Consider the following 15,150-nt stretch of genomic DNA (forward strand, 5'->3'; position numbering starts at 1 on the left):
TTGTATGCAGGGATGAAAAATTTAGCCAAAGACTTGTGGAGGTTGAATCAGACTGCAATGGAACTAAACAAGCCTATGGTTACTTTAAACCTTGATTCCCAACAGGTGATACTTGTGCCCCTAGTGGTCCGCAAGTGCATTCCAAGGTGTACATGAACATATTTTATTTCTCACACTGAAAAAAAATAATGCATCCGCTTTTGGCATTTACTTAATCAAATTTGCTGCCTGACCATATAGGGAGGCTGTTCTGGTTTGAAAAAGTTCAATTTAAACAAAACCAATTCTGTCGAGATGAGCGGTCCAAGGATTATTGTACTGTTTGTATTTTTTTAACTGTCCATTACAACAACAACAACAAAAAAAAGATGTAATTACATAACTAATGTAAAATCCATGCATAAACAATCAAACTGGTTACGTGTTAAAGACAGTCTTCGATACTCATTACTTTTATGTGTCAGAAACATTGCAGCAGACATACATTATATATTATGCAGCAGACATATACTATTATGAATAAGATTGCTTATTGATCAATCTCAAGGTCAGCTAGTTGATTATTCAAAAAACATTGACCAGTGTAGCATGCTATATTTCTTTATATATATATACATCTTAAAATGTATTTTATACATTTTTGTATCACACCACACGTGTAATTTTCTTTCATGTCTTGTATGAGTCTTTGTATGGAGCAGAGGAAGAATAGCAGCAGCATCTTGCTGTAGCTAATGGGGATCTGCAATAAATACAAACACAAAATACAAAAATACCTCTATGCATAACAACAGAAAGATCAGAAGAAATGCTCATCTGTTTTACAAATGTAATAGTATATAGGGGCTGTATTTTCTTTTTTCTTTTTTTTAAGTGGGAATGAATGCATAATTAAAAAGAAAACATTAAACAGGCTATCTCATGTTAAGCTATGAAAAGGAAATAGAATTTGACAGGTTTTGTGGGAAAAAATACAAACAAACAGAAATACTTTTTATGTCTGGATATAACCATAACAGAAGGAGTATGCTTTCTGCTGACTGAAGACAGGACAAAGAGAAAAGCTCCTATTGGTTACAATTTTTTTAACGTTTCTGAATAATAGCAACCAAATCCAAACTATAGCTGCAGTTATGCAGAGTTGACCTACACAGCTACAGCTAAAATCATGTCCCCCCAGTTATGCAAAGCACCCATCATTTTCATTAAATACAGCTCGCATTTCAATAAAGCAACATAAACCATTAAACATTTCCGAGTTTAAACATTAAACTACTTGATATCTATCATTTCTCTACAAGTGGGCTGGAAAAGATGGCCTACACACATTCTTATACCCATGCCATGTTAAAGACATAAAGTCTCTGGCATTGCCTCGTACTTGGCTAACTTTCAGGAGTGTTGGGGTGGATGCTTTAAACATGTGAATATAGAAGTCAGCACTTTCATAAAGGCAAAGAGGAGAGGAGTAGGTTGCAATCTCCGCCGGTTCCAGAAGTAAATCTGTCCGATGCTTCTGTTTCACTTCAAAATAACAGAAAGTACCCATAAGGGATGAGAAAATAGAAATGCTGCTGAAGCTTGACTGCAGCAGATGGCTTTTCCATCAGACTTACTCCCTAAGATTAAGCTGCAAAGACGATAACAGACCAATACAGATATGGTTGTTCAAGTTTTTATTCAGAGCACACATTTTACACACATTTACACACGTTACACACATTTTTTTATTCCCCTTTTTTATTACAAAATGAAGCTTTGACAAAACAAATATTTTCAAGTTACACTCAGCAGGGTACTTTAAAATGCAACTGTCATGAATTGCTATGTCAAAGCATATCTGTAAGACGGGAATGTCTGCCTTTGTTAGAAAATGTCAAATTAGTATGGGTTGAAATTAATAGTATCAATGAAATTTGCTAATTTCGTCCCACAAATTAGGGGCTTATGGGATGTTAATCTAGAATTGCTGCTGTTTGCTGACCACATTTTTAGCCAGCTCTAACAGCAGAGGGTATCTGAACGTCCTCTTCCTCCACGATTCAGGAATTCCCTGGATTCCGGTCTGCAAATAAATTGCGACAGATAATTTGAAATTATATTGATTCATTCTCAGGCTTTTTATTGATTCTTAGCATTAAAATGCTGCACAATATGGGAGTCAAGTAAAGCTACAACATACAGCTTTTTCCCGTTCTCCTTTTAATAATAATGTAGTATTAATAATCATACGAAAGATCTGACTGACTCACTAATTCTTAAACTGGAAAAATCTAAATCTAAGTAATTTTTTCTTAAAACAGATGTATTTGTCCTTGGATTGAGGACGTAAAAGAGACATTTTTCTAATGGAACAAGACAATTTATTAAAATAAAATAAGAAAAAAATTGCATATTATCTAATTATCTTATTTTAAGAGTAAAAATACTCATTCCATTGGCAAACAGTCTCATTTACCTATTCAGATTAAGGGTAAATACACTTAATTTAAGAAGTCTTTACTTATTCCTGGATTATTTTTCCAGTGTACTTTACCTGTGCCCCGAAACAGGCTCCAATGAATGAGGCTCTGCTGGCGGTGCATCCCCCTCGGCGCATGGTGTCCCTTACTGCTTCATCAAGCTGACTGAGAGTCAGGACTGCATGCAGCGCTCCCTGGAATGCACCGGGCAAAGCTGGACACAGACAGACACAAGGAAGTTTTTAATTATCTGCAAAACACTATCATTTGCTGTGCTCTTTAGATGCCATTAGTAGGGATGTGAAACAACTCTAGCAAGGAGAACTTTAAAAGCTTTGCTAAAAACCCTGAGACAGTCAACTCAGCAGGAAGGACAAAATAAAAAAGGAGGAGGAGGGGAGACCATTACAGATCAAAGGCAGAAGGGCCTAATGACGGATCTCCTTTAGGAAGGAGGTTCAGGCGATGCCAAGTCAACAGACCTGAGTCCTGCTGCTTTCTACTGGCTTACCTCATGTGTTGGTGAACACAGCAGGTATGAGCTGATGGGACGCTTTGGCTAAGTTCTCCTTCACTTGGCTGATATGGGCTTCAGTTGAGACAGAGAGAAATAAAAACAGTGGTTAATTCTTATCCTAACAGGGAAATTTTAGATTTTACTTAAAGATGACTTCTGTTCTGTTTGATTTTTTCCGTCTGCTCTCGTCTAAAGGCTGGGGGATATCACTTCCCGCTGAATAAACATCAACATGCAGGAAACCTATAGGAAAGGCTTCTAGCTGAAGGATGGCTTATTATTAACACCACCTTTGCTCGGTGGAATTAAATTTAAGGAGTTGTCTTGATTGGATTGAGGTTCTGGCTCATTTCACTTGATGCTAATGTCTGTGTTTCCTAATCAAGATCTCATTCCTCCACTTTTTTGTTTATCCCCCTAAACCTATACGTTAAAACTCGCAGTTTCCAAGTTTTCAATGTCTACGGTAAAATAAATAAAATAAAATAAATAAACGCCTAATGATTGTTACATTCAAAGCCCTGGGACTTATATGAGCAGATTACTGCAGGAGATGAAGAGCAAGAAAAGGCTTACCAATGACAGCCCTGTCCAGATCCTGAGGGTTGGCCCTGTTGGGGTCATTCAACTGAGCCACAACTGCATCCAAAGCTTTGGGATCGTCGCCTTTCAGGATGAAATGCTCCAGGAACCTGATTTAGTAAAACAGACACACACAAATGTAACATTTCCCTTTTTTTTAGAGTTGTAATCTGCAACCATCACTGCCTCTCTTTAACTCAGGGTTGTTTCTAGATGGATCGCCATGGGGGCCATTGGGACGCACCCCTACCAGGTTATTTGTTGTTCCCCCTGGGATTCAATTCAATACTGGAACAAGCAGTTCTCCATTCAGCCTGATGGTGGCAGCAGTGAGTGATACCATTATGTGGAATTTCCTGCTTTGACATTTTACTGATGCTATATTAACCAAGACTTGACACAAAAATGCAGCAAAAAATAAATAAATAAATAATTCACAACAATACACTACAAAGAAAGAGTACTAATACAGAATATTTGATCTTTTATGAATTAGCTTTCAGGTTTTATAGAGGAAGGTTTGTCTCTGCAGTCACTTAGAAGTCTTCTCAGAACATTGGTCAACCCATTTAATGTATATATTATGTAGAAGCATAAATTAATTTAAATGAAGCTAATGTATCAATATGCACATAACTTTATCAGCAGGGACCCTCATAAAAATCCAATCTGTCTTCAGCGATTTATGTGGAGAATCTAGATGTTTTTTTCTGTTCATTTTCCTATTGGTTCATTTTAATCAATATTGATTGACCATAAGATATATTTGGCATTTATCAATTTCCCCCCAATTTACCCCTCAACACACATTGGCCCCTGCCTGACCACCCCTATGAAAATTTTCCGGTCCACTGATCAGGGCACCTTGCTAATGTTGCCCCTCATTTAGCCACTTCTTTTCCCCTAAAAACTTCCTAGAACTGTTTTACCTTGCAGCAGCCAGAGTCACAGCCACACACATGTCGTTGTTCTGGGTGACCCGTATGGCGCTCTCAACTTTCTCCAGCATGTCAGGCCTCCCAGCGAACATGGCAACCACTGGAGCGAGTTTGGTGACACCGTCCATTTGGCAGTCTACGTCGCAGCCTTAGAAAATGCACAGTGCGGTTGATATGCTGAATATGATACACCAGATGCCAGTGGGAAGGAGTGTGAAAGGAATCGATTATACCTGATTCTTCTTTTCCAGCATCGACATTTCTTAAGAAAGCCTTCAAGCTCCCATTCCTCCACGGACCATCAATGGGAAGAACAGCTTTCGGACCTGAGCAGTGGAACAAAAACTGTTATATGCTGCCAAGAACACCAAATGATAAATTCATTTATTAAGGGAATAATTCTCTTCAAACGAGTCTGTTGTATTTTTTTTACCCACACTTTATTACATTATGATTTATTTAAATAATTTGACTGATCTGCATAAATTTTGTGACCCAGTCTGTATGGATATCTCCAGACATGTAGAATCAAGATAATTCCCACAACTAGAATCAGTCTGCTGATATGAGGTACACAACATCTGAGGCACTACAGTCGTTCTGTCAGATCTGCATACATTGTTGCAAATGCGCAAAGATAATTATTCCCACAATGAATTTTAGCAGCGGTGTACCGACCAGCAAAAAACAGGTTCATTTTAACTTTTAAAAAAGAAAATGAGCTTTTATTATACTGTTAATTCTTGGATGCAGAAACGACCAGACATGATTGAAGTTTCCGGGATGTTTGCATCTGTAGCTGATGCCATATTAGTCAATATTTATATAAAATAAGTCACATTAGTAAAAAAAATGTGTGCCGGTGAATTAAAATTTGGTGAAATTTTGTTTTCATGTCTTATAAACATAGAAAACATTGGCTGCAGCTTATGTTGTGACTCAGAATTCATATAGGTCAGATAAAAACGAATAATATGCCGATCTGACAGTGTATCCTGTTCTGACAGAATACTGGCCTCACATGCATGAGGTAATGCCCTCCCATTAAAGAAAATGATACATTCACACTAGTAATTTAACACAAAAATGGAAAAACTAATAAGAAATAAAAATTTAATAAAATAAGATATTGATTTGAGTTTTTGTTAAAAAAAAAATAAGTTGAAACAACAAACTGTCCCAGACAGATTAAAGTGCCTCACTCATGACCATATCCTTTTTTTTTTTTTATCTATAATAACTTTTGTCAAGTTAAATTTATTTTACTGGCAGCTGTTATTCTCTGTCTTTAAAGGAAGGGTATGTAAACTTTCAAGCACACTGTCATGTCTAGAAATAAAGAAATAGAGAGAGGGAAAGGGGGGAAATGGCTTTCTAGACTCATCTAAAATGATCTTCTGTGAATTTATTAAATAAAAATGTGTGTTAATGGTGTATGAGCTTGAGATCATGGATTTAACGCACTGTTTAACAAGGAAAAGAGAAGTGGTCCAAAATTCCCCGAACGATGTAAAAATTTTTGATTGATTCAGCTTTTTTAAAAATTATTTGGTAATCCAAAACATTCAAAAGTAACTGGAGAATCCTGAATATAGGGGGAGATTCAATCATACCAGGTTCAAAACTTCCCCCCAAACTTTCTGAAGTTCAGGTCTCTGTAGGGGGTTTGTGTTCAGTTATGATAAAAATCGCTCTAAAAAACTGATGACGCTATGAGACTAAGACATCCAGCTGTCTGTGGTTTACTGGACCCAAAGGTGTGCTGTGCTGCTGTGGTAATTTACTGCACAAATGTATTTTACATGTCATCCCAGCAGTAAAACAAGGCAGCAAACATTTACAGTGCAAGAGAGAGTGAAACCAAGAATAGGGAAGTAGTGCGTCCTGCCACATTTATATAGAGTGGGACTATCTCTTCTGCAAATAGAAAAAAAACACACACCAGTTTGAAAAGTGGCTCTTACATCCTCTCTGGCCAATAAAGTTGGTCATTAACGCTTAGGGAAATAAATACAAAACAGAAAGTTAGCAGAAAAGCAGACACTGCACCTACCTCCTTTTTTCCTGTAGGGATCATTAAGGGGCAGATCATACACCGTTCCTGGCCCAAAGAACTCATAGAAGCGCTTAGTCAGGTCTTTCACATCCACATCTATCAAAACATATCAGAGTATAAGGAATAAAATCAGAAAAAAAGATTAATTTGACCCAAACATAGTGTCTGCCTGCTAAGGACTTCTGAATAAGAGTCGAACTTCTTCATAACGTACTTTTTTTCACTGAGAAATAATAAAAAAAAAGGCTTGAATATTTTGTAATAAACAACAAAGTCAGAGCTCTGAAAATATCTTGTTTTTGTGTGTCACACTTCTGTCTGCTTGTTTGGGTGAAGTCCAGTACCTCCACACTGACTCAGGGACTCCAGCAGGACGTAGGCCTGGTCTCCATAGCAGGTCTGCTCACCCGTCGTCCTGCGGTAAAAAGGATTCGCTGACTGAGGCCGAAACTCTGGACAGGGCTCTAGATCGGAGAGAACTTCTTTCAGCCTGTCTGGGTTGTAAATCCAGTGCATCGGTTGGGCTGTAGGGGGTTAAAAGATTCAGAGAGGTGGAAAAATAGTAAAACATTAAGTAATGCCTCCTCCCCCTGCTTTCCTAAACTGTTTTTCCTTCTGTTGGCAGACTGTGTTTAACACGGAGCTCAGTGCCTTCTAAAAGTATTCCCACCTATAAACATTTCCAATTCCATTGTATTCCATGTATATTTAATGGATTTAAATTGATTGATCCACACAAAGTAGTGCTTAATTGTAAAGCAGAGTTAAAAGAAGGTATGGTTTGAAAATTATATTTACAAATATAATCTCAAAAGTGAGGTGTGCGTTTGCATTCAGTCCCCTTTATTCTGATACTCCTAATTAAATTCCCGGATGAAAAAAATAAGCTGAAAATTAACTTAAAGGTACAGTGGAGGATGTTCTTTTACCAGGTGGATCATCAAAATAAGTGGTCCTCCTAATTGTCATTCAATCTGGTGATATATTTACGAAAGGCCGTCCTACTTTTCACTTACTGGTGGTGAATCTAACAGTGGAAAAATTGCAAATCTTCTTCTGGAAGGTGTGTTCCTATGAGAGATGCAAACAGCAATTTGTAAACAACGCATGCACTAAGAGAAATGCGGTTGTGCACGCTCTCGCATAATTTTTTTTAAAGTGGAGAGGGTGGGTATTCTCAAAAATGATTGAAAATCCTCCACAATATTTTAAAATAGTAATTGTCATCCACCTCTGTGTTATTTTTATCTCTGTATATCAGGTTAGGTTCAATAAAAAGCTCAGTAAGAAATGGAAAAACTATTTATTTAGCATTTCTCCACTTTTCCCTTGGTTTTCTATCTATGCTAAAAGGAAATCATGAGAAATTCATGTTTTACCTTTTTACAGACATGAAGCGCAGACTTATAGAAGATTATTTAGTCATATTAGACTGAGGAAATAAGGAAATCTACCCCCACTGGTCACCTGGAACATGCAGTGCTATCCCTGGTGTTCAATGGGTGACGGCATCATCATGCTTGTTAAATAATCTTCTTTAGTTAGGATAGGGAAGCTGGTCAGACTTGAGATAAAGTTTGATGGAGCCAAATACATGGCGAAAAACAGCCCCAAACGTTCATCCAGAGCCAGGGCTGAAGGGTTTGAGCAGACCACTTTAGAATGGCCTATTAGAAGTCCAGACCTAAGTTCAACTTGATCATTTATATTCACACAGCTGAGTGAAAATAAAACTGATGTTATTATCTTTTGATTTAAAGGAGAAATGATCAAGAATCAATGCGTAGCTTCAACCACTACATTTGCCTGGCTGTGTGTTTCCGCCTGTGGAGCTGTTTGACAGTAGACTTATGTATCTTTGCTTCTTTCTGTATGTCTTCTTCTGTCTCCTTGAACCCCAGTCAGCCTTGGCAAATGGCCCGCTAACACTGAGCCTGGATCTGCTGGAGGTTTCTTCCTGTTAAAGGGAGTTTTTCCTCCCCACTGTCCCTACAAGCATGCTTAGTGTGAGGGATTGCGTTTGTGTCAATGAGTCGATACAGTCAACTGGTTTTCCTTAGATAGAAAACGTTGAATCAGTTTGACTGTATGTTCTGGTGAACTGTAAAGTGCCTTGAGATAGCATGTGTTGTGAATTGGTGCTATATAAATAAACTGAATTGAATTGAATAGAAACCTTGGAACAGAACCAATATCTATGTGTAGTAATGGACATGACCCAAACACACATAAAAAAGTTGACTTTCTACCACCTGAAGAACATTTCCTAAATTAAAGAACTAATGCCACAACAAGATATAGAGAAGCTCAGCCATGCTTTTATCTGTAATTGTACTGATTAGTGCAACAGTATCTTCACATATCTGCCAGAAATATTGATCAGGGAGCAGCAGCTGATGCAAAATGCTGCTGCCTTTGTTCTCACTAAGACTAGAAAAAAAGAGCACATCATCCTGGCTTTAAAGTCCTTATACATTGGCTACCCGTAGCTAAGAGAACAAACTTTAAAATACTTATTTTTGTTAATGCATTGCTTTTAGCTAAATTGTATTAAAGCCAAACTATTCTTTGTATCCCCAGAACCAAACTTGGAGAGGCAGCTTTCAATTTTATGCACATTTAATCACCCAGAAAACTTCTTTTAATCAGGGCTGCCTTTAATTAGAATAGAACTTTATTGGTCTCACAATGGAGAAATTTACTGGTGACTGGTCTTACAAACAACAGGAAATGCACAAAGGAAGAAAAGTTCCATGAAGTTTATACAGTGCATCCAGATATATACAGTGGATGTTAAAAGATAATGAAGGAGAGATTTAAGGTGACTTATATATACAGTATCTTGTGTACAGTAAAGTGGTGGCAGGTAAGATGTGGATTCTTGTTTGTTAAATAGATAAATAGTATAAGTTATTGGAGTGTTATTACATTAGGTTATAGTGCAGTGGCATTGTAAAGTCTGATGGCAGCAGGGATGAATGACCTGCGGTAGTGCTCCTTCTTACACACAGGGTATATAACTGTTACTAAAGGAGCTGCTCAGCTCCTCTACAGTCTGGTGCAGGGGGTGAAAGGTGGTGTCCGTCATGGGGGTAAGCTTAGACTCTGCAAACAAATCCAGGTGAAAAGCTGCTCTGAAAAAAGTATATTACACATTGACCATTTCCCTGTGATTATCATGTGTATCTGTATGATTATGCTTGATTATAATAAATATACATATATAATTTATTGATTTTCTGTGCACTATTTCTTAATGACTTTAATGATATTACTTCATATTTGTTCTGATGGTTTTCTTATATAAACCCAGTGAATTACCTTGCCACTGAAATGTGCTATACAAATACATTTTTACTTACTTACTTAGTTACTTATTTACATATATAATTATCCAGTCTGACACCGAGACACATTTTTAACAACTAAAGACAAAAAAAATCACTCTTTAAATTTGCAAAGCTGGTAAAGACATTACCAACGAATCACAGCTGCTATTAGACATTTTTTTAATACACTTTTCAGATTTTTGTTGTGGTTACAAAACCTTAAAAAACATGTATAATTTGAGTTTTACATTAGATATGTTGGATTGTATAATATATAAATAGTAACAAGTGGTGGGGATAATGCATGCACTTGCTTTTTGTGGATTTGAGAACAAATCTAGATTGTATGGAGACGTGTAATCAACATGGCTCAGAGATGAAGGCACCTCCCCTGGGCTCTATCAGCATGTCCAGATGTTTCCAACAGATAATGCATCGGTGCAACATGTAATAAAAAGAGCAACATGTTGTTGGAACCATTTTGAGGTTTTAAAAACACTGCAAATGCTTTGCTTTTTTTTAAGGCAAAGCTAATAAAATAAGTGAGGAATACTTTAATTGTGGTGTTGGCTGTAAGTAGTGTGATTCTTACCAGCTGCATCTGCTACGGCTGCCCCAATGATGGCACCGATGGCTCTGTCGGCCACGCTTAAGGCCATCTGTTTCTATCAAAGCACAAACAAAACATATGCTATTATGAGGGCTTCACGCAATTTTCAAACACTTAATATGAAAATCAACTACTGCTTGAAATGAAAGTCTGCACATTTCATTAGAGAAAGGGGAATATATATTTTCCAACTGTTTTCCAACTGGAAATAATCTAATATAGCTAGCGGCTAAAAATACTTGATGGATGCTGAGTAGAAAACCCACATGCAGAAGTAATTGTGGTGAATCTATGTGATATAGGCTTGTTCCCTGATGTTGTGTTATTAGTTTGGCCTGTCAACTCATACAACATGGCTTTAATTCTAATATATCAACAGATTGTAAAGACATCAGCACTACAAATGATAGCTGGGTATTTTTTTTGTGAATAAATGTGTAATAGAATATTTATTAGCATATTTTTAGTTCATTGTCAATAAAAGTTCTCAAACAGATAATCAGTTTTTTAACTCCAATACCTTTTAGTTCCTACCTCACAGTCTGAACTGCTTCTGTCAGGCTGCTCCTTCAGGCGCTGTTGCTGTCAGTTTTCTGGAAGGGACTAAATGAGCAATCACCCAAGTGATAAGAACAGCCAATCACATGCAGCCCACGGGGAACGGTTATTTAACGCATTGAATAAGGGCCCCTTACTTAATCTGAGTTATCTACACTTTTGCTTCCATCTGCGTCCCTTGGACAAAAAAAATACTTGGTAAAAGATTGTCTTTGAAATATAATGAACGTATTTTTAGACTTTCTTTATGAGGCTATTGCTGATTTAATTTAGTAGAAAATGTGATCATTATTTGCTAATTTTCAAAAGTTTCAGCTCCCTAAACAGCAGCTAATAAATCCTCCAATAATAGATAAAAAAAAGAGAAAGTCTCGTGTTCAGGCATTATCCATGCCTGGCAGTGTGAAAAGTGGGCAGAAACTCTTCAAATTGCTCAAAATTGGATACAATATCATAAAAATGTCTGAAAGACATCAATTGATCTATCTGGTTAAAATGCATATTGAAAACAATACAAATGAAAAATTGACTAATGTGGACAGGTCCAAAAGTGAAGATGTAGTAAGGGATAACCTATGACCTGAAGGAGGTAATAAAAATGTTCAGATAGACAAACCCATGAATTGACAGCATGTTGTAGAGTTTGGAGTAAAGTTAGTTAACAATTTTCAATAGAGTAAACAGGATAACATCCTGTTAATCTCTGTGGATACACATTCCAGCATCCCAGGCCATACTAATCAAGATATATATATATATATATATATATATATATATATATATATATATATATATATATATATATATATATATATATATATATATATATATATATATATATATATATATATATATATATATATATATATATATATAGCCTCTTACAGTTACTCCATACATACATAGTCTCTGTACACATGTATATAAATATTTATATTCTGTATAGCACTTCTGGATAGATGCAAACTATATTTCGTTGCTTTGTACTTGATACAGTTTGGATGTCTTAACTTTAATTATTTTCATATATGCTGGTCTTTATCGAAGCTATTTCCTGTAGTGGAAATTGAAATTGTCCATCAAATGATAGATCATCATTTCAGGCTTTTAAGTGCTGCTTGTAGAACAAAACCAACACCAAGAAATGACTAAAACTAGAAACCTGCATTAATGGTTCAACATCATTTGTTCTATCTTAAAACATATGAGATTGACTAATTCAATTAGTTATATTCTTTTTTTTTTTTTTTTTTTGGTTAGTTGCCTTTTTATTGCTATTTTTCGTTTTTCTTTAGTTTTGCAAATGTGCAACTAATTATTTCTGCGTAGCGAACTTTCTAGTTGAATATGATTTTCACAAATTTAACCATTTATATATCAGAAAGAGATCCAATCATCATTATTTGTAATGTCTGTAAAGTTATTTAGGTAATGCTGGTTGATTAGGTGGCAATATGGATGTTGAAAAATGAAAAATGAGAGAACTTGAGTTCAACCCAGAGTCCAAAGGGTTGTGAGTTATTATACACTTGAAATAAAGATTGTCAATTTGCACAAAAATAATGTAAAAAAAAATGGAACAAAATAGAAATAATTTGAAAGATACTTCTGAAGCGCTGCCTGCAGCTGGAGCATAACCAGCAACTATGTTTGCATCAGGCTGAAACTGTTCATTACTCCACAAAGCGGAATCCCCAAACCTCTTTGGCTCATTTATAAATAATCTGGAACAAATACCAGCTGATTTTTCTTATGCTCTTGAATCAGTATTGCTGTAAGTCTTACATCTCAATCATGTGCTCTTCCTGTGTGATCAGAGCCTTTATTCTCAATGAACGGTCCAGGTGTTTGAGGTGTCATAATGAAGCTGAAGAAGGCCTTGATTAGTTGCAAATGTTGGCTTTTACAAAGAGCTTCCTGGAAAATCTGAATACATTTGAGGCTGAAGTAGACATCTGGAGTGGGATTTAGTCTTGAATCGGGATAAAAATCTTGCAGTATTAGATTTATTAACTATTTTTACATTTCTTGCATTAAAAAAATTATTATTATAAACACATAAACAGGATATAATAGTACCAGTAACTATATGCTCATTTGTAGTGCAAAAATATTCCAGCAAACTGGTCAATAGTTTCACATCAAGTAACCTAGCATTACTATAACAGACTGGCTGTGCTGTGTCGATTTACTTTCCTTCACTGTATCTTTCAGTCCATTGCCTCTATTTTGCTTGTATCCCACCTGATCCTCCCCAGTGTAACATCTCCAATGAGACCCTGCTAATCCCGGCCTGTCGCCACTTATCCCAGGCCTCCCACGGGTATCCCAGGCCATTGATTTCACTCCCGACTCCCTAAAACAGCAAAAAAAAAAAAAAAAGCTAACGCTGAGAGAGAGTAGAAGCAGGCAGTCAATAGCCATAACTAGAAAACAATGAAGAAAAGCTGCAGCTTCTGTGTGACCCCCCTCTGGTCTTCATGCTGACCCACTTCCTGCTACAACACCCTGCTTTTAAATGCAGCAAAAGCTACTTGAGAAACTGTATTTAATGAGATCTCATGCTAACAAATGAATTAGAATTGGATTAGAGAAGAGAATAATTAATTCAGGCTGTGATGAGGAGACACAGTGTTGAAATGTATAGGAAAATTCTGAGTCACCAGTACAGCTGAGACATATCTTCAAATGGTTAATCTGCTGAATAAACAAGAGCTTTTGCTGTGTTTAGCTGGGAGATACCATGCCCTTCACAGAGAGATGAAAGAGATGCACAAATAGATCTGCCACCGTCACCAGATCAAATGACACAATGGGCAGGAGGTGTCTATAAATGACACTTGCAGAAAAGGGAGGATGATAGGGAGGATTTGATGAGGAGTGGAGAGATGGCTTTTCACTGCTTGATGCCTAAACCTTGAAATGAATGCTGAGCTCTCGTGGCTTCCTTCAGCTCTCTGTGTAATGCTTATTTTTCTTTTTTTCTTAAATCAGGTTTAGTATGAGTGTTATGGCTACAAGAAGCAAAGTAAAAGAACAAAGAGCTGCTTGAGCAAAAATAGTGCTTTGAGCACAAACAGCAACAAAAGGTCTAAAGCAGACGTCAAGCAAAGCTTAATGTCTTTATTGCATGAAGGCATTTGATTACATTGTGCCTCTGCTGTGGAAAAAGTTGCTGCACACTTGTTTTCTATTGCTAATTTTCTACAGGAATATAAACATTTCATGGGAAAAGTGTTTGCAAAATGAATTCATGCCCGTTAGCTGCATTGCTTTCGCAGTCAGTCCCCCCCCACCACCCCTAATCCCCCTCCTAATGATTCAGCAGGGCTCAGATCATGTGTTGTTACCACCTTTTTGTCAAGCAGGTGGCCACAGGCTGCTGTCTTATTGATTGCTCCAGATTTCCACTTGGACGCTCCTCTTCAGGCCTCAAAGACGTTCGCATAAATACAGAATATTGACTGATTATTATGATTTGTGTTCATTGCCTGACAGCAGTCATTACTGTTTCTGTTTCCTGTGTACTGTAGTACATCTTCTTTTCTTGCTCAAATGTCACTCTCCTCAGCAATTATTCAGTAGATTTTCCCTTTTTTTTTTATCCAGTTCCAGAAACTAAAATAGTACATCTCAAAAATTTTCAAAATGTGCACCATGTACGTCTTAGAGGCAAAGGAATGTGGATTTTTGGACAGCTCCCCTGAGAGCGCAGTGTGAACAAAGTCATCATGATGTCACCATTTTGAATATGTTTGTCAACTCATGATAGTATTCTTTGCTATCTTTGGTTTTCAGAATTAATCAATTAGATATTTAATTAGATATTTCTGTCTGTCCGTCTGTCTGTCAACTAATTCCTTATGATATTTTTATTTACAGTTAGTAATTTATATATATTTTCTTGGCAGTAGGTGTTTTTTTTTCTTTTAAATTTTGTATGTATTATAATATCTTGCATATCTTGCATTAAACAGCTCTGTTTACAAGCTTGATCATATTTCGATCATATTTTCTCTGAAACCGAGATCCCACCTTTAGGGTGAACTGCATAATACGTTTACTTGGATGGATGGATGGATGGATGGATGGATGGAT

General features: G+C 36.6%; 1 protein-coding gene across 2 annotated transcripts; it reads right to left on the reverse strand.

Moving 5' to 3' along the window:
- Nucleotides 1–1,659: 1,659 nt before the first annotated feature.
- On the reverse strand, nt 1,660–11,149 carry LOC119795972 (crystallin J1B-like). 2 transcript variants are annotated; one of them, XM_038304240.1, is made up of 10 exons: nt 11,029–11,149; nt 10,477–10,549; nt 6,900–7,079; nt 6,553–6,651; nt 4,733–4,825; nt 4,491–4,647; nt 3,556–3,671; nt 2,974–3,051; nt 2,537–2,676; nt 1,660–2,065 (listed from the first exon to the last, which is right to left on the reverse strand). In XM_038304240.1, the coding sequence occupies exons 2-10, from the start codon at nt 10,541–10,543 to the stop codon at nt 1,961–1,963; spliced, it is 1,035 nt and encodes a 344-aa protein (XP_038160168.1). In that variant the 5' UTR covers nt 10,544–10,549; nt 11,029–11,149; the 3' UTR covers nt 1,660–1,960. The 2 variants fall into 2 exon arrangements, with proteins under 2 accessions (XP_038160168.1, XP_038160169.1); XM_038304241.1 differs by having other exon boundaries at nt 11,015–11,122.
- Nucleotides 11,150–15,150: the final 4,001 nt, after the last annotated feature.

The sequence above is a fragment of the Cyprinodon tularosa genome, unplaced genomic scaffold (genome assembly GCF_016077235.1).
Source record: "Cyprinodon tularosa strain WSP-4 unplaced genomic scaffold, ASM1607723v1 ctg53, whole genome shotgun sequence".
Classification (NCBI taxonomy): domain Eukaryota; kingdom Metazoa; phylum Chordata; class Actinopteri; order Cyprinodontiformes; family Cyprinodontidae; genus Cyprinodon; species Cyprinodon tularosa.